Source organism: Cricetulus griseus, chromosome 3, assembly GCF_003668045.3.
Source record: "Cricetulus griseus strain 17A/GY chromosome 3, alternate assembly CriGri-PICRH-1.0, whole genome shotgun sequence".
NCBI lineage: Eukaryota > Metazoa > Chordata > Mammalia > Rodentia > Cricetidae > Cricetulus > Cricetulus griseus.
The window spans coordinates 168,857,300-168,883,895 of NC_048596.1; the positions used below are offsets into that span (position 1 = coordinate 168,857,300).

Genomic DNA, 26,596 nt, shown 5'->3' on the forward strand with positions numbered 1-26,596 from the left:
CCCAAACTATAGAAAAAATTCTTCTAGGCTTTGGTGGTACACACCTTTGATCCCAGCACTCAGGAGGCAGAGGAATGGGGATCTTGTGAGTTCAAGGCCAGCCTAGTCTACAGAGTGACTAGTCCAGGACTTGCTCTAAAGTAATACAGAGAAACCCTGTCTCAAAAAACTAAAAACAAAACAAAACAAAAATACTTTAGCGATTGCCTTTTGTAAACAATACCAGACCTTTACATGTTACACGTTCTAACTTCAAGCAGATTAGCATCAATTACATGAGTTAAAAATTAAACATTACTGTAAAGTATTTTCTTTCATGTTTGTCCTGTTTTTTCATATGTTCTTCAGCCTGTTCACCTGCCCCTCACAGAGAGTCTGTCTCCCTCATTTTCACTTTCCACTACACATAGACTTCTGGTAGATGGTACCTGGTATCTGCTGACTCAGTGGCAGTATGTGGAGACAATCTCTTTAGTGTTTGGGGAATTCTGTCCATCACCCAATTAATTGTAATGGATAGCTTGGCCAAATGGGCATGGTCTTTTCTGGGAATAAGTTGACTGGATAAAAACAGAGGGCATGGGTCTCTTGCTCTCTCTCTCTTGGACTGTGGAAGATTCTCTGGAATCAGCTTTGGGCAACAGATGCTTGGTGACCTTCCCTGGACCTCCGCATGTCCCTTGGGAATGAGAGGATCAGTGCCGAAGCAGCAGCACATTTGCAGCCTCCTTCTGTATTGTGAGAGTACTTTTCATTTTGTACCTGTTTAATAAACCTGACTTAATCACAGAGATCCACTGCTCTTTACTTTAACTCTGATCTAATCCCAACCTTGGAGAGACCTTGTGTCCCTTGTCTTGGAAGTAGGGTCTTCTCAGCAACCCTGCCTCTCTCCAGTACAGAAAGATCTCTATACAGTTACCCAGAACCATGTTCTATACTCCACTAAGAGGCATAGACCATCACAACTCTCATTCCTTGGCCTCAGTGGGTCTTCACTAGAAAAAGGGGTCATCCTTTTTCTGCAGAGGTTGTATGATTTTGTTTCTTCATTTAAAAGAGTTTGCGTGTTGTGGTGTGCCTGGACCTTAGGACACAGGCTTGGTCTTACCTTCCTATGTGCTATCATTCTTAGTCATGAATACATGGCAGATAGCCTTTCTATGTGCTATTATTCTTACTATAAATACTTGGTAGATAGCCTTCCTATGTGCTATCAATCTTAGTCATGAATTCTTGGCAGAAGTTCATAGAGATGAGTCAGTGATGGATTCAATCTCCCCTTTGACTTTGTAGTTATCAGGGGTTTTATACTTTCACAATTGCCAATAAGTGGCCGTTAGCACTGTAGTGTGACAGCATTTTCGACATGGAGGAAAAACATAAGGGGATAATCACCTTCCACCTTCTCTCCAGTCAGCTGTCTCCCTTCAGATTCCAGCAAACATTCCCTAAACCTTCCCCTAAAAGTGCCTTTCTTTGTCATCATCTGTCTTCATCCTTCTGCCCTCAGTGAGTGCAAATTCATCTGTGGACCAAGACACAACACCTGACTGACTTCAAAAGAAAATTTATTTTCCATATGAGGTACAAATATTACCCCTCCTTGGCCTCGTCCTTCCTTTACTATCCAGTCCTGCAGTTTCCTCTGTAAGATCCATCTTTGAGGAGTACCATGTTTTGTGGAATAGCTCCACCTTGGCTTCTCTGGTCCTGAAGCTGGCAGAGACTCTTATTCATCCCTCACTGTGTTCTGTCTGAGGAGTCTTCTTAACCAGGAAATCAGTCCAGAAAGCAACTTCCTCCCATTTCAATCTCTGGGCTTGCTGGGTAGGGGCTTCAATCTGCAGATACCCTTCCTTCTGGTCATACTCTGGCCAGTGTGGCAACCCCTTCCCATTGGGATTCCTGGGAACAAAATCAAATACAATTCCTCAAGACCTCTAAGTGGCCCTCCTTTCCTCTGAAATTATAATGGATCACTGGCTTATCTCAATTGAGAGGCAGACTACCTCTACAGACAGAGAGCTTACATTAATTCTAGAAAACTCTTGCCATAGAGCACTATAATCTCACAAAATGTTTAGAGCTTTGGTCACTCTGACTTCAGAATTCACCCTTTCCAAAAGGCATGCCTAAACACAACCTATTCACCCTTTACACATTTGCACCAGGCTCACCCATTCCTAGCAAAGTTGGCCCAGTATTTCATCACCATCTTGCTGAGGTTGGTCTCCTCTTCTGCAGCACTCCCTGTGGAGAAGGCAAAAAAATGTTTCTGTTACTCAAAGTGTGGACTAGATGGAGCATCATTTGGGAGCTTGTTAGAAAATGGAATTAAGTGCTTACTCTTCAACCACTCAGTCAAACCCTTCAGTGTGAAGACTCTGGCTAATTACTGTGCACATTCAGGGAGAGACTGATAAATGATTCAGCAATTGTAATGTTTGTGCCATGAGCCAGCTGCCTTTGTTGTCCATGTTCATCTGCCTTTCCCTCCTTCCTCAGGGTCAGAATGCCATATTCCAGACTGTCCTCTGCTTTGGGGAGGTGCATCTTGGTCTTTTCTCTGTCACTCAGACACAGTACTATCCGCAGGCTCTAAAAGCTATCAGGACTACAAAGCACTGAGGAGCATTCCACTTAGGAAATGCCAAGTAGGAGCCCTGCAGTGGGGTCATGAGCCTATGCAAGTGTGGATAGGTAAGGCACTGGCGACTTTTGTGAAAGGCTTTCTTTAAATATCATGTTATGGAACTGCAGAGATGGCTTCTTGGGTCAAGACACTTGAGACCAAACATGAGAAGCTGAGTTGTTTTATTGGAACTCACAGTGGGAGGTAGGGAAATATTCCTGCAAGTTATTTTCTGATCTCCACAAGCATGGGTGCACACACACACACACACACACACACACACACACACGCACGCACGCACGCACGCACGCACGCACGCACGCACGAACTCACTCACTCACACACACACAGTAATTTTAAATATGTTAATAAATATATTATGGTTCCCTGGGAATATATCATATAATTTCCCTACAAAAGTGAAATAGAACAGATAGTTATGGAAAAATGGGAAGAGGCCTGGAACAGGAAGATCAAGTGAAGAAAGGGAAGAAAGCTGGGGACATAGACAAGGTATAAAATATGTGGATAGACAACTAAATCAGGGGATATTTAAATGGTATTATAGAAACAAAATACAGTAGAAGCTTTCTAATATATATATATATATATATATATATATACATGAAATCAATAAAAATGAATTTGTTAACAAGTGCAGAGACAGACCCCCAGCTGTTCATCTCTTGTCACTAAATGAAGCTTGCAGTATTATGATTGGGTTATATCTAATTGAGATACTGGCCAGAGGACCCAGAGAGAACCCCAAACAACCCATGCTGTCCCCAAGACAATAGTTGCTCTCCACAAACTGATGTGATTCTTCATTGCTGAAGACATCACCTACAAAACTCAACGAACCTGGGTAAGTCCAGCTGGTGCCTACATAGAGACTCCACCCCTACATTTTATTGCCTTTGGTAAGGAAGGCACTCTGCACACTCCCAAATGAGTAAAGTAAGCCAGGTAGCCGTAAATCCTTTGATCTACCATTGTGTCTTGTCTGCAAGATGCCATAAACCTTGTGGGATATCCAACCCATATGTGATTTGACATAAGACCCTCTCTGGGAGATAGAGGCCATAACTGACACTGCTTGAATGACTCAGAATTTGAGGCCATGTAGCCCAGGGCAAAGCCAATTGCTACTTTTGCAAAAAAATTAATAAATAACAAAAATGTGGCAAAAAGATGACTCCTAATGACACTGTTCTAAATTCATATAGCAGTACTTTGCTCATCCATCATAAAAGAGGTCTCTTCCTGAAGATGGGAACCAATGCAGTGACCCACAGCCAGACAGTAAGTAGAGGTTGTTTTGTGGGAAAACAGAGAGTGTTATTCTAGTCCTAGATCAGGGCCTTGTGGCCTCTCTTCTGGATCCACAAGTCATGATTCACAGAATGACCAGTGACACATAAGGCATCTTTTAAAAATTAATTTATTTTTAAATTCCAATCCCAGTTGCCCCTCCGTCCTCTCCTCCTGCTCCCTTCTTCAATATGCTCCACCCACAGAGAGAGTAAGGCCTCTTATAGGAAGTCTACTAAGCGGGTCCCATCATCTCAGTGAGGCAGGGCCAAGGCACCTCTCCACCCCCACACCCCTGTGTCTAGGATGAGCAAGGTATCTCTCTATATGGGCTCCACTAAGTCAGTTTTTGCATTAGTGTTAGATCTTGGACTCACTGACAATGGCCTCATATATTGTCCCAGCCATACCATTGGCACCTGTATTAAGGAAGCCTAGTTTGTTCCTATGAAGGTTCTCTATTTGTTAGACCAGATCCTCCCTCACTTGAATTGTACTCCAGGAGCTTGGCCCATTGATTAGTTGTGGATTTCTGTATCTACTTCCATTTGTTTCTTTAAGAGGGTTCAAGCTTCTCTGGAGTTATGGATTCTAGGATGGGTATCTTTTGCTTTATGTCTGGTATCTACTTATATAAGCCATCTTTATGTGTGTTAGAACAAGAGAAAGGTTGGGGACTGCCTACTGTATCTCAATTCTGCTACAGAGTGCCAGGAAACTAGCACCAGGAGAGAACGAGAAACTTCCTGAAAGCCGATCAACCAAGATTAGGACCCACTCCTCCTGACTCCCAGATCACAGCCCACATAGAGGCAAAACCTTTTAAAAATGGAGCCCCAAATACAGAGAAGATTTCATCACCATGGTCTCCTATCACTGTCTTGGATCTCTTTTCAGTTACGAAGCTTGGTCGATATTGAAACTCATACATGTAGGTAGGAACTCCTGCATCTGAGGAGACATAGATTCATGCACAGTTCATGTTAATAGATGGACACCTGGGTGGCACTGAGGTCTCCAGCCCTGAAGGAAACTGCTGGTTACTAGTGCAGGACAGCGATTGCTTTGGGTTTGTACAGCTGTGTGAATTAGACCTGGGATCTGAGTCAGGTGTTGACAGAATGCAGAATGAGAGGATGTAATTCAGGTAGTGAGTGCTTGGGTATGTTCATTGACAATACACAGTGCCTGCTCAATCTGGGGAAATCAGCACCCAGTCAGCCTTTTTTGTGCATTCCCAGTGTTTTCCTCAATCATTCAGCAGAACCATGCAAATCTAGTTGCTTGTTGGAATAGGAGTGTATTTAATATAATCACATACAAATGTATACAAAGACAGAAATATGCCTTTGGTTTTAAGGAAAACACTAAACTTGCCGTTCACACTTCAGTCACCCTCATTATCTTGTTTTCTGCTTGAACTGGAAGAGCTAAGATCTTAAGATATTAGAGTGGTGAAAACAGGGACACTCTTGCCCATCTTATCTATCATTTCCTCTCTCCAGCAAGATGCCTGTTCAAGCCCGAAGTAGAGACCCTTTTCCTCTTGGGTGCATCATTGGAGCTGCCTGCTTTTACATAGATACCACTCACTTGCATGAGACACCAGACTCGGGAGACTGCCACTATCCATGGTGCTTGTAGGGTTTAGATATCCACAGAAGAGTGACTAAGAGGGGAAGTGTAAGACCACAAATTAATCTAGTAGAGAAATTATTCAACAATTCTCCATATAAGGAAAAGGTTAAGCCTAGCACTCACACCTGCACCACTCAGAGAAAGCCTATCCACATTTTGGCTCATATGATTTTTATTTATATGAAATTGGGATAATATTGTGCATGCTATTTTAAAACACTGGTATCAGTCTCTTGTAATATTATATATCTGTGCACAAAATAATTTTGTAATGTAAGTTATTCCAACATGAATATGAAGAATGATTTATTTCATCATCTCTCACAGGCCCCGTGCTTGCACCCTTAGAATTAATCTTTCTTTGCCTCTAAAATCCACTAACTCAAAATATGTTCATAGGTCAGTCCATATTAGCTTTAATGATCAACTTGACACAGCCCAAAGTTACCTGAGAAGAGAATCTCAATTGGGAGATTACATTGTCCTGTGGGGAATTTTTCATGATTATTAATTGCTCCAGCCTACCAGGGTGAGCACAGTCCTTAGGCAGGTGGTCCTGAGCTATATAAGAAAGGTAATTAAACATGAGCAAGGAAGCCAGTAAACTCCTTCTCCATCATCTCTTCTTCATATTCCCGTCTGAGTTCCTACCTTGACTTCCCTTAAAGATGCAGTAGCACATGCACTTAGAAGGCAAATAAATTCTTTCTTCTCCTGCATTGCTTTTGGTTGGATTTATCACAGATAGAGAAGAAAGCTGGAGCACAAAGCATGCTGAAGGAGTGTTTGCACTTGCTCTGACACTCATTTTATCAAAGAACCCAGACTGCAGTTATGCAACAAAGAACTTTTGTGAATGAAGGAGCATGTTTTAGTCTGTATGCTGTCAAGATATTTTTAGAGCTGTGTCTACAAACCATGAACATATATAAAATTTCTGTAATTACATGTCTTGAAAGTAAGTAGGACATACATTTAGGCAATTGTAAGGACAACCAAGAAAATAGAGACAATGGGTTACCATTAACAGAAAAGACATTTATGTGATAAGTATAGGTGAGTCAGGGAACTGGCACAAAGTCCATTTAGAAAACTTCAGCCAAACATGCTCCTTATTTGGGATCAGTATTCAAGAGGTGCAGAGGACATGAATCAACTTCAACAAGATGAAAACAATAAAAAAATCAAAAATGCAAGACAAAGGAAATACTCAGGAGCATCAAGAGATAACTCATATAAAGATGTGTGGTGCCATGGAAAAAATCTTGCGTCAGGGGAGGCCAGGTGGATTCATTCAATAGCCATGAGCTAGAGCCCTGTACTAAGATGCCTTTCAGAAATGAGGGAGAAATAACACTCCTCCCCTCTAAAGAAGCTCTTGGAGCTCATTGTCTCTGCAGCTGCCTTGTGAGAATTTGATAGAGTCCTTTAAACTGAAAGCTAAATATGCTAATTAACAACATGGAAGTCAGTGATGTAAACTTGTGAAGCCATGTTCAGGCCACTGTTGGACTGTAATCATAATAGGTAGGGGATTTTATCCCACATAGTACTAGATTCTGTACAAAAACACTGCTAACAACTAACAGTAAGATAGTCATTCAAAATGACATGAATTCTGGCAGCAAAATGAAAAATGTAAAAAGTGGGGCTGCAGAGATGGATGCCTCAGTGGTTAAGAGAACTGAATGGTCTTACAGAAGACCTGGGTTCACAGCCGAACATCCACATCGGGGTTCAAAACTCAAGTTCAGGGACTGGTGCCCTCTTCTGGCCTATGTGGGCACCAGATGCACATGGTGCACAGGTATACATAGGCAATTAAACAACACACATAGTTTAAAAATAGTAAATATTTATTTATTTTTAATTTTTATTATTATTTTTATTTAAATTCTTTAATTACCACTCATATTTACATATGCATCTTCCCCATTGCCTCACTGTCCCATCCTCCCATTTTCCTCACCTACCCCCCCAATCCATCCTCCAACTCCTCCCGAGGGACAGTGAGGCCCTCCACCAGGGACCTTCAAAGTCTGTCATAATGTTTGGGGGAGGGCCCAGGCCATCCTTGTTGTATCTGGGCTGCAACAGTATCCCTCCATAGGGAATGGGCTCCCGACATCTATTTGTGCTTTAGGGTTAAAGACTGGCTCCACTGTTAGAGGTTCCATAGACTGTCTTGGCTTTCTAGCTGGCACCCACATTCAAAGGTCATGGTTCTTTCCAAAGTTGTTTCAGGTCCACTGTTTCTGCAAGTCTCTTCAGCCCCATCTTGGCTCCTTTGCTCATCCCTCTTTTCATAAAAAAAAGTCAAATGTAGGTAAAATGGTAGAGTTGTTATATGAAATCAAAGTTATATTATCAACTTAAAGTAGGTTTCATAGGCATAGGGCATCACTGTAAGTGATTCTCAGGGTAGCTACAATGAGAAATTTCTTAGCAAAGCACACAATCAAAACAAAAACTCAAAGCATGTAAGTCCAAATACCATCCAATCACCTGGTAGGGGCCAAGAGAGTGAGGCTGAAAGAGTCTATTTACAAATCCATCATAAAAAAACTCAAGAGAATAGCTTTAATAAGTCCTTGCCTGTCAACAATTCCCTTCAATATACATTCTCTAGTAATGGTGTATGTAGTGACTGAATGGGTTTTTTTTTTTTTAAAGATCTGAGGTTCTGCAGTCTTAAAACAACTGCCACCAACTTTTTAAAGACATACACAGACTGCCTGTGAAGGGAAATTACATATTATGCCCAAATAGGAACCAGGGCTGAAAGAGGGGATTATAGTTACCTCATAAATAGAGTTTAAGTAAAAAAAAAAGTACAAAAAGAAAAAATAAAGACATTTTGTATTGATGAGAAATAAGTTCATCAATGGAATATCCATACAGATCTACTGCAATGTACATCAACAGATAAAACAAATATGAAAGTGTCAGTAAGGAGACAGAGACAGAGACAGAGAGAGAGAGAGAGAGAGAGAGAGAGAGAGAGAGAGAGAGAGAGAGAGACAGACAGACAGACAGACAGACAGACAGACAGACAGACACAGAGACACAGAGAGATAGAAATTATAATACCAAAGCAGAAGTGGATTGCAGTACCCCACTTTCTACAATGACCAGGTCATACAGACAGAAAATTCACAATAAAACACTGAACTTGATCAATGTTTTTTGACTAAGGGTCATGATGGAACTGAAGAATAGTTAGAATCGTTCACAGCTTAACCCCAACAAAATGTATATTCTTTCCAAGCACCCACAGAACAATTGCTGGAATAGAGCACCCATAGTCACAAGCAATTCTTGCTTCATTTAGGAAGAAGTATGTGTAGCCTCATACTCTATCTGTCCAGGCCTAAGTCATTGACAGATGGTTCTGTGGTAGATAATAGCCTAGTTGCCACTTTCTCCAACCAGGGCTCACTAAGATGGATAAAGGAGTACCAGAGACATCAAATATTTTTATACTTCCTTTCCTTGCAGTTCTTTGCATTCTCTCCATTTGGATTTTCTCATCTGGAAGAAATTCTTTTCACCCAATTCTATTCATGACCCTGGGTTTTCATTCTTTTATTGGTTTTGCTTTAGAAAAGTGTTTTGTTTAAATCAGGATGGTGTTGAACTCATTATGTGGATAAAGAAGACCTAACCTTCCTTGCCTGCCTCCTTCCAAGTCTGGGATTACAAACATGTACCACTAGGTCTGACTTATATGATACTCACGATTGAACCAGGGCATTCCACATTCTAGCCAGGCTATCTACTAACTGAGTAACATCCTAGCCTCATGTACTATGTGTGTGAGTGTGTGTGTGTCTATGTATATACTTGTATGCACATATATGCATATATACATGCACATATACACAAATATATATGTTCATGTATGTGTATTTGCATGTGTATGTGTATATGTATAAGCCTGACTGAGAAGTTGCCAAGTTAGAGAATCATTATTAAATGTATGTCCTCACATTCAAAACAACATAGGACTCACTTCTGAGGACAGGGGACATGAGAGCAGATGGAATACCCATAAATATATCCCCAAACAAGTCCAGGAGAAGGTCTTTCTTTTTTCTGTTTGTCCTAAATACTTCTCAATAAATGCTGGAATCATATTCTCAGAGATGTTCTGAAACAGATCAGAAAGTGACCACTCCCACCTGCAGACAGTTCACAAGACTTCATGGGTCATGAACCACCCAGGCTCTGTACCAACCAGGTCATTATACCAGAGAGGATTCTTTAGATCCACTTGCAGTATGTCATTAAGTTTGGATGTCAGGTGTCTGAAATTACGTTTTTCCATCGTTTGTGGCAGAAAAGATCCTTTTGCTTGACACCTAGGACACTGTTGTATAGTGAATTCTATCTTCAGCTCTTTCAAGAGGAAATATGCTTTTCTCTGTCTCCATGTTCTTTGGGGTAATGACACCATGTATCCTATCAAATAGCATTCAAGTAAGCATTTTCTAGGAAATGGAATGAAAAAGACATGGCTCAGTAGATTTTCCCATCAGCAAATGCTTTGTTTTGGATTTACAGAACCCAGACTATCTATTCAGGGATCTGTTGACAACAGAAGGCCATGCATCAGCAAATCAGGAAACCTCCAGTGTGCAAAGTTCACAGTGCCCACCTATCTGATTTGCCTCCTAACTACTAGGTCTTAGGTCTCCAAAATAGAAATCTGAGGGCCTTTGTTGCTCATGGAATCAATATTTTCTAAGTATAAACTCTCCAAATAAATCTTTCTCCTGGAAACTTGTCCTGGGTCCATGGGGGGTTTTTCATTGGTGAACAATGATTGGGAGTTTCTTATACTGGGGTACAAAGTGGAAGAGTAGAAAAGTCAGGAGTGAACCCCTGCCACCACTATTGTTTACAGTCATTGAATTTGTCTGTGATTAAAGCAAGCCACTGAACTTAGTTCCCCAAAAAAATCCCCAAGATTGGCTAGAGCCTCGTAAGGACAGAGTGGAACTTCATCAGGAGGGAACTGGCCATTTTCTCATCCATCTTGTCTTCTAAGCCCATCATCTGTTAAAAAAAATTGGAAAACATTAGTAAATCACAGTAAAACAGGAGAACTCCTTAGACCAACCAAATGGAACAATGGAACAAAGGTGTTTCTCATGTTTGTGTGGTTTTAACAGATAAGGGAGTTTATGTGCTGAAAATGAAACCAACAAACAAATGGACTGCATGAATAAATCTAAGTAATCCTGCTGCAGGTCTAGGGATCTACAGACCTGCCCCGTGTTAATGTTTTTTATCAGCCAGGAGTCAGCTCTTATCAAACAGTAAAACCTGACTGAAAGAATCTCATTTTTTCCTCACAGGGTTTTCAGGAAATGTCTGTGATGTCCAGGGACAGAGCCCAGGACAAGGCTGTAGATGCTCATAACTAATAACACCAGACACAAGCCAGTGCTGGGATGAGGCTGTGGGCACTGTCTGTGAGTTTCCTGGGTCATGGGTGGAGGGCAGCGTTCTCAGAACTGAATGTCTTAGGCTCCTGTCTGTATAACTCCAGTCCTGTATTCTAAAGACTACTGAGACTGTAGCCAGTTATCCAGCTTCCTGATAGCAGAGCTTCAGGGCAGCCTTCTCCTATCAGGTCATCTTTGTAGTGAGAACTGTAAACGGTGAGAGCTTGTCCAAGTGGCATAAAGATGCTGACTGAGAGCACTGTGCAGGGTGTCATGTAGACCCACCTCTTGCCCATATGCATAGTTTAACTGACAGGTGACTTCTCTGGGAATCTTGGGGAAAGCCTTCATTCATAGTTAACTAGAATTTAATGCTGTTTAGATGTAACACCAGTAATACTCAAGAAGCTCCTTACCTCTCCATGATCTCCACTGACATCCAGGATTCTATGAACACAAAGGGAAAGGATGTTTTGAGAACATTCCTCCTACAAAAGCTTACACTTTGTCCTGTGCCCTGGGGTATCAATTTCTCCCACCTGGGCCTTACATGGGGTTCTTGTGTATGAACACAGGGTAGAGAAGAATGGACATAAGAAGAAGCATGAAGAGGACAGGCCCTGGGATCTAGAGTGGGTGTCCCTGTGACTCTGGAGAACATGTTTGTTTCCTATGCCTGTGTTCCCTCTTCAGCACTATCCCAAGTTTGTCTCTCTGGCAACAATGCTGTTTCCCTCAGGAACAACAGCTCAATGATGCTCAATTGGTAGGCAGGACTGTGTGTTCAAGAGGAGATGGGGTTGTAGGTGTATTTGATGTCGGGGAAGAACCTGTCTCTTTGGCAGAATCTTGCTAGCCTGGTGCCAGAGTGCTAGCAATTAGCCTTAATCTTCCCTGGGCTACACCAGGCCTAGCTCTGGAGAATTGTCCCCTTTGTTTAGAAGATAACCTTTGTTTCTCTTGTTGCCCTATGTGAAACTTGTCTGAGAAATGTAATTATATTACACTCAAATTAACTCTGAATTGACTATCCCTGAAATTTAGGTTAAAAATTATGTTTTCTGGAATATTGGATGTGTTATTCAATAAAGAACATGACAAGAATGTTCAAAAAGCAAGTCTGGAAGATTTCCACGAAATTCCTCAAGATGGAATACATTAATAGTCTTCTTTTAGATATTTAGGGTTCTTCATAATATGAAATGAAATTTCCACTTGAACTCTACCTGAGAGTTGAGACACTGTCAGTGTCCCCTTAGAGTTTATCCAAGGCAAGAACAACAGAATAGGTAAAGTTTGAGGTCAAAAACTCAGAATAGAGGCAAGTAGAATGGACACGTACCAATTTCAGTGTGAACTCCAAGCGTTCCTTCTCTGTCTTCTGGCGCAGGCAGTGAACCATGACAGCTGATGTGGTGTTCCTACAGCCAGAAATCATAGCAATCAGCTTAAAAAAATCACAGACAACATCAGAGGTCATGAGTAACAACTACTTCCTCCATCAATGTAGAGAGTGGATTCTAGATTGGACCCAAGACTATGTCCTCCACAAAACAGACAGTAGACCCATTTTTTTTTATTGCCGTCCGCCTCATCTTCCTTCTAACCTTGCCTTTCCCTCTGGCTCCATTTTCTCTTTTTTCTTTATTTCATTCACCCTTTCTTGTTTGTTTTTGTGATAGAGTTTCACTAACTATACCTTGCTGGACTACGACATAGAATATAGACCAGGGTTGCCTAGGTCTTGCATTAGCTCTACTTACCTACATTGCTTTCCCTGGTATTTGGATTATAGTCATGCATTACCATATTTGGTTTGCACATCTAGTTTTTTGTGGTTATTAAGGGTTTGTAAAGGCCCCATATAATCAGTTCTCAACTTGTTCATTGTAGCCCTTTGGTTCAATTTGGAAAAATGAAAATATATCCTACATACAAATACTTATATTATGATTCACATCAATAACAAATTAGAGTTTTTAAGTGGCAATGCAAATAATTTCATGGCTGGCAGTCACTACAACATGAAGAACTATTTTAAAGTGTCACAGCATTTGGAGGGTGATAACTATTGCTCTAAATTGCCAAATGTAGATATTGGATCTAATAGAATATTGCCTCTATCACTAATTGGAATAATTGTAACAAGTCCTAGTTACATAATTGATACCTGCACCACTCTTAGCTTTTCACTGTTTAAAAAGGTACAGAGTCTATCCCAAGCACCATGTACACACACACACACACACACACACACACACACACACACACACATGCATGCACGCTCTCGAACAATGTTTTCTAACTTGAATGTCTCTGAAGAGGTAATTTACAATGGAGGATAAATTTTGTTTGTTTTTGGATATTACCTCTTCCACTTACTAAATACTTGGCCTCAAGTAAGCTATAGATTCCCTTCATCTTTTAGTTTCTGGGCAGACTCACAGGGTGTTGGAGTAACATGATTCACATGAAGGAACTTCAGAAATCACAGGATGTGTCTAATCTGTGAGCCAAATAGCAGCCCCTTTGCCCAGCAATTCTTACTGTTAGAACTGTTTGAGCATCCAAGCCACATGCCAAACCCAGAGAGACCAGCAAGGACCCAAGGGAAGCTCAGCAAAGGGTACAAGAGTTGTCCGGGACCTATTTCAATCACAGACTGGATATTCTTTTTAACCAGGCCTGTACTGACCACCACACCACTCTCAGAAATGGCTCTGTGGAAGAGGTTCTTGGCCAGAGGAGACAACACCTGTCAGGTAAGAGGAGAGGGGATTTTATGTGCACAAGATGGTATCATGGTTAGCATCAACTTGAACATGGATCCTGAAGCACCTAAAGATAAACCTCTAAACAATGCTGTGAGGGAATTTCTATATCAGATTAATTGAAGTTGGAAGCTGCATCACAACGGCAGCATCATTCTTATGACCTGTAACTAGCAGGCTGCCCATCATGTGGGCCCCTGTTTACATGGGGATGCTGACTCACTGGGTGATCAGCCCAAGACAAAGACAACAAGGGAGAAAATCAAAGTATAGTTAAGTTCCAAAGGTTGTCCAAAGCCAAAGGGGATTGCCCAAGTGTGAAGCTTGAGCACACTTTGTCATGGTATTTTGTAAGTTTTTTTTGAATAAATTGTTTTACTCTGGAGGATACCACAATGTTTGATTTCCACCCCCTGTTAAACAACATTGTTTTGAAGATCTGAGGTCCTCAGTGAGCTGTGCATTAGCATTCAGTCTGTTCTGCATCCTCTCTATGGATTCCATGTGACCATTCACATCAGTTATTTCTGCTGTGACTTCCCTGCCATGTTAACCTGCATCCTGAAACTCTGTGTCAAAGAAACTCTTCTTTAGGCTGCTTTTGTTGGGCATTTGTCACAGCAAGGAGAAATGTAACTACTACTATGATTCATGAGACACTTGCCTTTTAGGGTTACTTCTACCTTCTGGTTTATCCATGCATGCACCTGGTAATCCTGTTGTTCTGTGGATATGAATGCTTCTCACATATCCTAGCACAATTGCCAGGCAGCTATTGTTTTGACATTCCCTAAGAGGATCTCAGCAAGATGTGGCTTGAGTTCAGGGTAAGAAATTTAATGGAATGGAAAAAACACTTCAAGTACCTACCAGGACAAACCCAAACTATTGGAAAGTAAAAAGCCTGAATATAAGTAACCATACAAATTGTCCGTCTCACTGTTGTTTAGAATTATCCTAAGACTAAAGATCTTGGAAGCCTGTGAAAATTTTTCAGAAAGCTCATGCATTTTTCCAGTAGTAAAGAATGGAATCACTCTCAAGCATTACTATCATAAGAGTCAGTAATTAGTACTCATTCTTACAAGGCAATATTGAGTTACAGAAAGGTGGTAATGGGCAAGAGGGCTTACTATTAAGGAATATGTTTATGTTATGTTGTATAAGAGAAAAACTAAAAGAGATTGTAGATGGAAGATACAACGATGCATTCATGATGAACAGACAAAAGAAGATATATATATATATATATATATATATATATATATATATATATATATATATATGAATGTATATACAATTTTAGGAAAAGGCTGAAAATTAAATGTGAAAATAGCCAAATGATGAACCCTGGGTGTGTTGTTATGGATGATTTTATTCTTCATTGGTCATTTTATAGATTTTTTCCATTTACTTAAAAATTCTTGTTCTAAGTATTCAATCATAAAATCAGTGGTAGTTCCATCACTGAATTCCTGGTAAGCTTTGAAGAAGCTAAGGTTTCTTACAGTTCCCAGGACATCCTCTACTTTCCCACACTGTTCCCAGCTCAGTTCTATGCACCAGAAAGACACTTCACACTCCCAGTGTATGCCTGTAACCCACATCTTCTTCCCTAGTCTTTCCACGAGTCTTCCATCTCTCCTTCCCTTCTTCACTTTCTCACATCCCTAAGGTAGCTTGACCCTGCCTTCTTAACCTCAGGGGAATCCCAGTCTGTCTGTTGGTGTTGAATTTCCTTAATGTGCAGATGTGATTTCAACCCAGACAAGGACTCATTGCTCCTGTCTTCCGATTTGTAGTCTGTACCCATCACTGCATCCCAGTGATGTAGAATGAGACCTAATGCTAAAATTATGAGATAATAGGAAGCTATCAACCAAGAGAGAAGAAAAGCTGGATATTTTCATGGCTCCAGGACAAAAAAAGAATGGTCAGCTTATGAGCAAAAGAGAGTTAACTGTGTCTGGAGCTGGCCACCATCTGATGCTGTGCAGCAAATAGAATCAACCTGAACACAAGTATTGGATGCAAAGGTGCTTGACTGGCTGTTTTACAGCAAGTCCCTTCTATAGCCATGTCAAACCTCAGCAAGAGGTCTGGAGCCAAAGCCTGAGTCCAAAGTGGTGGGCAACAGTTCCTTGAGGAGGTTAGGATGTATCTGTGTAGAGCACTTGGAATGGTCCTTGAAAGCTTAGCTGAGTTGGAATGCCTTAAAGGTTTTTTATCTGACCCCAAATTGGATGGCTTAGGCACCTGAAACTCTTGGTCCTGGTAGGGTTGAGGAAAGCATCCAAAGATATTAGTGCCTGTCCTACTAGTATTACCACTCCCTATTCTAACAATTGCTCTTGGCTTGTTTTTTAACATATCAAAGGTCCAAGGTTTAGTGTAATTGAAAGCAATTATATACTGAGTTCTCCATGAGTGTCAGGAACAGAGATGCAAGTTCTCTTAACCATTTCAGACTCATTTCAGCCAAGGGCATCTATTCCTATCCCACTTTATAGGTGAGAAATTGGAGGAATGTCAGCCAGGCCAAGGACATATGGAAGATCATGTTATATAAATAGACACAATATCATGGGTCCTTTGCAATGAGACCACAGGAAATGGCTGACTGTTGGGATGCTCATTCTTTAGATGTTGTAAAGAATGGAGGTCACTGAGACATTCCCCCCTACTCTCTGTGACAGTCTGTACAGGTAACACCAAATGATAGCACATGACTACAATTTCTCCCATATTCCTGAAACTACAATTTCCCACATATTCTCCCAGATTCATCTTTTCAAGTCACCAGATCTTTGTTTCTTTGTATTTTCTTTCAACCACTAAGTGAACATTTATTTCATCTCTGATCTTTCTTATGCTTTCTCATAATTGCTTTAGGGTTTGGGTTGGCACATATTTTTTAACCTCTGACCTCAAGATTATCATTAGGATGTTGAGGTAGCTATGATTTTCATGATGTAGAAATTGAGAGTGATAAATTCATCTACTAGACCTGCTTCTGTCTTTTTACTTCTAGAATCTTGTGGTGGTCCATTCCCCAACTGTCAAGGTGGTGAACATGGAGGAAGAATTTCTACACATAAATCTCTGTGATGGAGATTTACTGTCAATATCAAGAGAACATGTTTCCAGGGTGTCCATCTCCACCATTGTAGATACTATGTGTTCCTTAGGCCCCATGGCTGAAGAAACACTGGAACTCAAATGAACAAGTAGGCTCAATGATGCCCTAGCAAAACCCAATAAGTTTGACAGGAGAAAAAGAGATACTGATATCCTTGGGGAAGTATGGCAGGTTCCAAAGAAGCATTCTGAAGTTTCTCCCACTATCCCGCACACCCTAAGGTGGGCAGGGAGTGAACCCACCTTGCCCACATTTCTGACATTTGAAGAATACAAAAGGCAAGAGTTGAATGAAGTGAAAGAGCCAGAGGTCCTCTATGTCCAGCTGTCCTACAAGCTGCTGGATGTCGCCTGGCCTTGGAATATGGTCCCACAGTTTTCTACTGTGCCTGCATATAACAACAACAAAAAAAATTGGAGGACACAGAGTCTACTACCTTATCTGGTGATAGGGACTCACCTGAGGATCTCCTATCCTGCCTGGAGGAAAGCACTTCTTATAACTCATCTCCCCATGATGCCGAGGAGGCTGAGAACGAGGAGACAGGTAAGAACTTCAGTCTCAGACTCTCATCCATTGATGGGCTTTGGGTCCCTGAAGACACTGGCAACACAGGGATGCCAGCAACACAGCATGATTCTGAGGTTATCACTAGCATCAACACATCTAAAGACCCAAAGCAAATTAATTTACAGTGCAGTGAGAGAACAAATGCTCTATCAACATCATGGACTATCCTCAGAATGAGAACCCTGGATAGGAAAGTGTCCACGAAATAACAGTTGAAGAGTCACCACCCACCTGTAACCGGGACCAGACCCAGTAGGTAGCCACAGGTTCCATGAAAAAGCACAGAAGGGTCTGGAAAGGGGTTAGTCACATAGTTTCCTTTTTATGCTGTTGCCTTCTCACCCCAGAGACAGAAGACACAGTCCCCAGGTAAGGGACAGCAAGGCATGGGAAATGGAGTCCCAAGGAAAGCAAGTAGGCAAGCCCAGTGACTTTCCCTAGTGTATTTCATTTGTGGATCCTGGGCAAGTTGAGCCTGAAGCAGACAAGCAAACGATGCAACCAGGGGCAGTGGAAGGGAGGAGAAGGGAATTGGTCTTGGGGGGGGGGGATGGGAATAGGTAGGGGGAGAGGAATCTTATGGAGAGCTATGCAACTGCAACCCTGTGTTAAGTTTTGCTGATGTCACTGTCACTAACAGAGTCCTTTTCTTGTGTCTCTTTCAAGGTCTGAAGAACAAGCCTGGGTCCATGGTTCCTAAGCTTGGAACCCTGTTCGGCCTGGTGTGGCCTACCAGCCACATGAGGGAGCCAGGCCAGAACCCTAGAGAGTTGTGTACCCCAAATACGATGTTCCCCATCAGAAACCTCCAGCAGCCTGGGCACAAGCTCTCTGTCTGTCCTCTCCATGCAGTGGGAGCTGTTAGCTCCTACAACTTCAACTCAAAGCTGTCCCAGCACCATGGCTGGAAAGAGAAGCTAGCCACAAGGACACCCTGTTTTAAAGAGCCAGCATTCCAGCTTCTGCAAAACCGGCATACAACTGGCGTTCCACATGACTTGAGCTCATTTTGGTCTTTGTCATAGATAGACCAGATGTAAAAAAGTCCATACACCCTGTAACCTAAGAAGGTGAGGAGACCCAGGAAGAGGGGCAGAGAGGAGAGAAGGGTCCTGTGATAGCTGTGAAGAGAGAAGAAACTAAGGGAATGATGAGGCAAGGGCATGAAGCTGGGTGAAGCATAAGGGGGCTTTCCTATAGGAAGTTCCAGTTCCAGTCAGGCAGCTGAGATTAAGGGGGAGCCTGTAGGGTAGAGGCCTGGACCTTGGTAGCGCAGGGTTAGGAGCTAATTCTCTATGGAAGAGAGTTGGGATTGTAGGACATGAGGTCCCAGGAGCAGTAGAGCATGCCATCCCAGGGAGGTCAAGCCAAACCCTTCTCATGACCTCTCTCATTCTGCTCTAACCAATCTTGGATTGATCGTGCAACTAACACCTGTGTCCTTTACTTCACAGCCTCCTTCCACCAGGCATCCATGCTGCTCTCTCCCTATCCCAGAAGGCCAGAAGCCGGTGTAATAGTTTTATCTCAGTGAGTGATTCTTTGTCTTCAATTCACTAAAATGCCAGGATTTTTATGTCTACTGTGTACAGGTAAGTAGGGCTCGAGAGGGCTGTGAAGCATCACTCCAGACAAGACCAGCATCCTTGGACTAGTTTGTGCCCAGTGCCCGCATTCAGGCTGTAGACTAGGAGCAAACATTCTTTGTCAGGGAAGTACAAGATGTCAGCCATGAATATAGAGCATTCTTGCTAAAAGAGGTGTCTGTGGGTCCTCAAGGTCACCATGCACGCTGTGAACAGATCACTGAATCAGCAAGGACATCCCAGATGACAGGTAATCCAGAATCTTGTCTTAGGGGATCATTTAGATCAGTGGTTCTCAATCTTCCTAATGCTGTGACACTTTAATTCATATCCTCATGTTGCAGGGTCCTCTAACCATATAATTATTTTTGTTGCTATTTCATGATTATTTTTGCAACTGTTAGGAATAATAATGTAAATATCTTTGTTTCCTGCTGGCCTTAGGTGACCCTATGACAGACTCCTTTGGCCCCCAAAGAGGTTGACACCCCCTTGTGTAGGGGATGCTGTAGCCATGCCTGCTTATGGTCTGGCTACAGGTGTGCCTGACTATGCCAGTGTGGGAATGGTCAGGGTGATGTAGAATAAAGGACACTTACAAAACAGCTTAGCTTAGCTTAGAGAGTATATGGCCTTGCATTTAAGAGTGAGGCAGATCTACTTTCAGTTTCACCTTTGCCTTGCTGAATAGACTGCTGCCCTGCCTGCAGGCTAGGTCCCTCTCTAAGTAAGGCTTTTCCCTATTAAACTCCTTTATATTTTTACCTGGCTCTGTATTGGTAATTTCCCGCATTACCCCTGTTGAGAACAACTGATTTTGATGAAGCAGTTTGAATTCCCCAAGGGTACCTTTGAGTGGAAGATGAGTTTCTGAAGCCTCATCTTCATGTGATTCACAATGACATTGGGTTTTCTTTTCTATGCTGTGAATTCTGGCATTCTTTTTGGGAGTATGGGTATTGTGTTTGTTTAGCAAATTGCAATCAACTTCCACAGCCACAGCAGAGGACAGCTTGCATACATAAGTCTCTGGGGCAGCCTACACTGCACAGCCCTGATGGCAGTGTTGGTGCCGTGAGCAGGCAAGTCTTGGTAAAGTGGGATTGACACTTGTCTCCCTGTTTCTTGAAATATTTTCCAGATGAGCAAGCATGTGAGATAAGAACTTGGTGCAGGTAGACACAAAATACTTTCTTTTCTGGCATTCACTTACTGAATTTGCCCACTCCTGTCTGTTTCTAATCTACCGCCATGACAAAGCACTGTGAACAAGGCAACTTAGGAGAGAAAGCAGGATCCTTATTGGTCCACATTTGCAGAGGGTGACAGTACATGACCATCTTCTTGGAATCCAGCAATTGGCTGGCTGGCATTGCATTGGACCTGGAGCTACTAGATCATCTCTGAAACTCAAGAATGACACAGACTCAGAGATGACTTCCAATAGGTTTGGTTTGTGAATCTTTAATGCTCTGGGACCCTCTACTGACATCTTCTCTAACAAGACCATACTTCCTCTTCCTTCCCAAACAGTTTCACCTAGTGGGGATAAGTATCCAGACATTTTCATCGATGGGGGCCATTGTTACTCAAACTAACACCAAATATTAACCAGGAACTTGGAAAAGGAAACTCTTAGGGTAGAATTGCCCTGGGATCTGACAGTTGATATCCCAACCCTTCTGCTCTTCTTGAATTCTCAGAGAGTAGATAACACCAGTGTCTGTCTTCCATGCATGTGTTTGAAAGACCCCCCCCCCCCCGGGCCGTAGCCTTTCTACTCTGGTCGGCAGCTGGCGGGGCGCGCGAATACATCCTTCCCTCCTTAGCACTCTCCCCTCCTTAGCACTCTTCCCGACCTTTTGATCTCTGCAGCTGCTGGCCCTCACTCCCCGCCCCACGCAAGGCCAACCCCCCGCAGGATCGCTCCGTCCCAAGGCCAGCCATCTGGACCGGCAGGAGATAAGGCCATTTCGCCTGGCTATTAAACCTTGAGAAAATGCTGATTTGATGCTTTTCACTTCTGTACTATGCCTGTTTTCCCTTATAAAAAGGACCCTCCTTCCGGGGCTCGGGGCTTGGCAAAACAGAAGCTAAGCCCCAGATATCCGTGTTATTAATAAATCCTCTTGTTCTTGCATCCAAAGTTCGTGGTTTCGCTGATTCCTAGGTGTGGGTCTTCTTCCACGAAAGTACCTCTGCGGGGGTCTTTCATGTTCCAATGTTCCAGACCTAAGTCTCCATGCACATCTCTAGCAGATTTAAGAGACTCATGCACTCCACTTTTATTTCTAAAGAAGCTTCTTTTGTGGAGACCTTCAACTAGAGGAGCCCAGTTTGTCTCTCCTTACACAACTGGATGATCTTGACAACCTCCCGAGGTCAGAATGGGCTAGATCATGATACTATGTTGGGAAAAAGATCAAACAACAGGCACTCTCCACAATTCTCATTGGGAGACAGAACTCTCAAGACCATCAGTGTTCTGCCATAACTGACAGTGGAAGAGCCCATCAACCAGCCCATGCCACAGCCTCTGTAGCAAATTTCACAAATATATGGAACATTCATCTCCAGTGACTTCCAGCCCCTGACTATCTCAGATACAGTAGTCAATGTGAACATACATCCTGGGCCAGCACAGGGCACCATGGAGTTCAGGGAGTGTCCAGTTAATCAAGTTCTTGGCTTGTGAAAGACTTGAATGTGAGCAGGGGATGACTTTCACAGTTTTGCTCATGATGCCTTGGAATTGAGGGAAGTGGCAAACTGTGTGTGACTGTAACCTCCTGATCTATTTCCTGTCATGGAGAAGCTGAATGGGGGCCATGGCCAGAGAATTCAGGCTAAGCACCATGGAAGCCATCATATGTCTGGCCATCTGTCCTCTAATCAAAGCTTACTAGTCATGGCCAATGGGAGATAAATCTGTCCCTAACAGACAAGGTCACAGAATCCATTAGGGATACCATCCAATGGGCCAGTCCACTTCCTTTTAAAGGGCCAAAGGCACCAAGCCTGTTCTTCCCTGTGATCATTTCTCAGGAATGCATGTAGTGACTTCTATGCCTTTGTCAGCCAGTGAACCGATGCTGTCCATTTTTACACATATCACCCAAAAGGAGGGAATGCAGGCAAGTCATCTAGAACATAGAGATGAGCCATCCACCACCCACAAACAAAATGTGAGATGCATGAAGAATCATGACTAGAAGAAAACATACATGAAGGTTTCATCTTTCATAAATGATTGTTCTCAAGTATGATATGTTTGTCATCCTGCATTAATTTGTGTTCACCAGCATTCAAACCAAAGATCATGTGGTTTCAATTTACTTTTTGTCTCTTCAGGTGTGTCTGCTGAAAAGCCTGTGTATGGCTGGAATCCCTGAAGAACAGCAGGGTGAACTGTTGTCAGCTGCCTGTGTGTGACTACCACAGAATGACAATCTTAGCTTTGTGTGGGAACCTTCCCAAAGTGACTCAGTACTGTGGACTCTATGGGATATTTCTGCTTGATGGTGACACCTCAGGAATACATATGAACCTGGAGTAGTGTTACACTCTCCATAGTTGGAACAAATTTCCAGGGCTGACTTGGAAATTCCTTTAATTTATTAAATGTTCAACTGATATTTCATCTTGACTCATGTCTTATCCTAAAAAATAAGAACACAACGAAAAATAGGGTATCCTATACCAAGTGTATTGAAATATTGCAACAGCAGGAAGGTCTCAGTCACAATGTTTTAATCCTGTGTGCTCTTCACAGTAGCATGAACTTCTTGCAGTTGTCCCACACTACAACTTTGCCATTGACACTTGTAGCAGCTCTTTGGTTTGGGAACCCATGTCTTATAGGTAGCTGAGGGTTAAGCCCATACATATGTCAAGTGTGCAGCATGGCCACAAGGATGTTTAGTGTTTCTTTTTTTTTCTTTTCTTTTCTTTTTTTTTTCTTTTTGGTTTTTCGAGGCAGGGTTTCTCTGTGACTTTGGAGGCTGTCCTCGAACTAGCTCTTGTAGACCAGGCTGGTCTCCAACTCATAGAGATCCTCCTGCCTCTACCTCTGAGTGCTTGGATTAAAGGTGTGCGCCAACAACCCCCCTGCCCCTGGTGCTTAGTGCTTCTTGATGGCATTGACATGAGGAACCCAGGAGAAGCTATGAAGGCCTGCTGTGCTCAGGGTCTTGAGATCACAGGCCTCCTCTCATCTTGTTGCTTGGGTGGCTGGCTCGGTTATCTCATGACCTTGTCCTTCTATCTCCCTGTATCTCTGTTTGGGTTTCCAACCTAGCCTTATCCTGCCTTGCTGCAGACCAAAGTAGCTTTATTATCAATCTATAGGAGGAATACATATTCACAGCATACAGATGAGTTAGCCCACAGCATTTTCCACTATTTTGTCTAGTCCAAAAGAAAGATTTTATCTTTATATTTTTACAGTGTAAATTCCACTCAACAAAACAGTTATCAAGTAAGAATTATAGTCACAATAACTCATCTATTTCTATTTGATTAGAAACTATAGAAAATTATATGGAAAGTTATTCAAAAGTATGACTATAATCATCTAGTTTTCAACTTCATTAGATTTCCAGAAGAATGAAATGTTACATAATGACAGAGACAGAGTGCCTGGACTGTCATCCAAAAGTATTTTATAACAATGGCACCTCTAATTTTTGGCTTCCAAACCTAGCATTTCTGACAGATGTTTTTGAGAAGCAGGAAAATTTGAAGGAGTGACCTACCTTGTCTTGGTAAAGCTCAGTAGTCACCTGTCTTGTGTTCTGCTGGTCCAGTCAGGAAAGTGCAGTTCCTTTGCGCACACGGCTAGCTTTTGTCATAAAGAAAACAAACTCCATACAGAGTTTCTTTGATGACTATCATATTTGAATTTGATAGGTGTTGCCAGGATCAGACCTGTCTCACTGTCATAAAAATCTTTTATTAAAACATTTGAAAATGCCAGATTCTCTAGGTCTTTGAAATATTTGAAGAATACCTATTTATCTGAAAAATGTCCTTGTATATCTAGAAAACCTAACAGGATTAAGTTGGAGTATTATAGATGACTATATGTACTTTTACAAATCTGTATTTCTAAGTTATGTAAATTACATTTTTAATTGAGCTACATAAACAGAATATCTTAAAGTTAACAAGAGTAGGATTCTACATACAGTATAAAAAATTAACCAAAAATTTATAGTGATACACTAAAATCCATACCAATGTAAAAGGTTTGGAGATTAACAGTTGTTTTTGGATAAATTAGATTCAATAATCTACCCTTTCTCAAATCATTTCTATATCATATCCCAGTTTCTTCTTTTAGAAAGAGATTGACTACTATAAATATCAATTACAATCAACTCCCCTTAAGATCTTTAAGGGTCACCAAGAACATTAAAATTATGGCTAATCCTTGGGTGTAGTAATCTTTGAGACTGGATCATCTCAGTCAATCTCAAAGCTATTTTGGATGCTGGATTCTCCAAGGTCCATTGCTTTATATTGGTGTCCTGCGCCCTTGTTCTAAAAGGACTCAAACATTTAAAGGGTACATACATACCAGTATTAATACAAGACACACTATACATTGTACATAAGCCAGTCAAAGATGAACACCTTGTTCTATGTTTGAGTAGGTAATTAGACATCATGTGTCTTAAAGTTTACTTTAGGTTATTTCTTTATGTCTTAGACAGGATTTCAAGGGGTCTTCCTCTATTGAACCTGATTTTTTTTTTATAACAGAGTCTGAATCTAGAGCCTCTCATTCCCTGTGGAAATGAAAACACAATCTCTCCTCCAAAATAAAATAAGATTGGTTTTACATTTTGAAGTTGAGATAGTTTAAAACATGCAGGTTGGTTCATAGGTCTCTTAGGTCTCTTAGCAGTTTGAAAATTTACCAACACAATGCTATGTGTGTGTTCCATTATTACATGGCTTAGTTTTTATATAACTTTTTTTTTTTTAGAAATCTATGACTGTTTCTACCCTTTCTTTGCCTCTCCCAAAACTAATTACATTTTTAAAACAACCTCAAACATTTCAAGGGTTTCTTTTTGCCTGAATCTGTTTTTACTGTGTATGTCTTTCTATTTCTGACAACATGAGCCTTTAAACTGTTAAGCGAGACTGGGTAGGACCATATCAGTTCCTTTGGAGTTGGGCTTCCCTCGCTCAGGTCATCAAGAGCATAGCTTCATGGTGGAGTCCTAACACATCATTTTTATCACCTCCCAACTCTGGGAATCTGTTGTTTCTACACTGTCCCCATGTAGCATTCAGCCTGATGCCTACAAAAACCGCTCAAGTGCTTCCAAGCTGGACCTCCCAAAAATGCTGTTCTTCCCTCACCACAAACCAGGAAATTGCGCTTTAACGGAGCCTTTGCTCTGTAAAACAACAGCAAACCAGAAAAAAGACAGTTACCAAAAAGCTTCATTTCACCCCATGCGTATGTGTATAGAACCATTTGTTAAGCTTTTAAAGTTCTCATGTGGAAATTTCTGCACCACATTAGGAACCATATGTAAACAGAGGTTTCTCTGTGGCATCCCATCCTGAAGCCACTATTAAACAAGCACTCAGAAGTTTATATTTGTTAAAAGCATTGTCCTATAGCTGAGGCTTCTTCCTAAATAGTTCTTGCATTTATTTCACCCAATTCTATCAATCTATGTACTGCTACATGGCTCTGGCTCTACCTGATCTCTGGCATCTTGTTTCTCAGGCAGCTGGCTCATGTCTCTCATGACTCTTCCCTTATTTCTCACTTTATCTTCATTGGGCTTTCCTCTTAGCCTAATCCTGCCTTGTTAGAGGTCAATTCAGCTTTGTCATCAACCAGTGAGTGGCATACATATTCACAGCATACAGTAAGTTTAGGCCACAGCACAATCTGCTGTCAAGATGTGGAAAAAGGGATCTCCTGCGGACTTGGGATCACTGTGGATGCTCTCAACTCATGGAGTGTAGCTTATATCCCTCATAGCAGACACACACACTGGCAAAGTTAGAAACCCAAGTAACAGGATCATAGGATGAGAAGTATCAATAGACCCCATGGTCACCTGCAATTCCCAATCAGTAAAGCCCCCACAGAGCCTCAGAAGAGACATTTCCTAGTAAGAATGAGGAGGCCAGGAGCTCTGCTGACTCCACCTGGCTAAACCTCTAGTATTTTGATGACAGTTCTGACCAACATGCAGAAAATTTCTTAGTGTTGTTCATCTTTGGTCATCTTTTGGTTAGTGCAGGGTCCAAAGTCACATTGACACAGACAGACAGGCACCACTTATCCTCTGTCCTGGGGAATTGGATATGGGCTTCCACATTCTGATGAACACCCAGCTCATGAGAGTGACAGATAGGAACCTTCATGGTGACCATTGGGCTTAAGAAAGCAGGTAGTAGGGGATTGTGTTGGGAAGATGCCTCAGATGGCAAAGTCTTTGTCATAAAATTATAAGTACCCGCAT

At 41.8% G+C, this 26,596-nt stretch overlaps 1 protein-coding gene across 1 annotated transcript; it reads right to left on the minus strand.

Moving 5' to 3' along the window:
* Nucleotides 1-1,736: 1,736 nt before the first annotated feature.
* On the minus strand, nt 1,737-26,596 carry LOC103159713 (carboxylesterase 1C-like). Its single transcript, XM_035441679.1, is given in 10 exon segments — nt 1,737-1,908; nt 2,181-2,253; nt 4,766-4,897; nt 9,597-9,680; nt 9,683-9,734; nt 10,577-10,642; nt 12,377-12,481; nt 13,640-13,789; nt 17,404-17,472; nt 26,591-26,596. Coding segments are annotated over 10 exon segments (909 nt in total).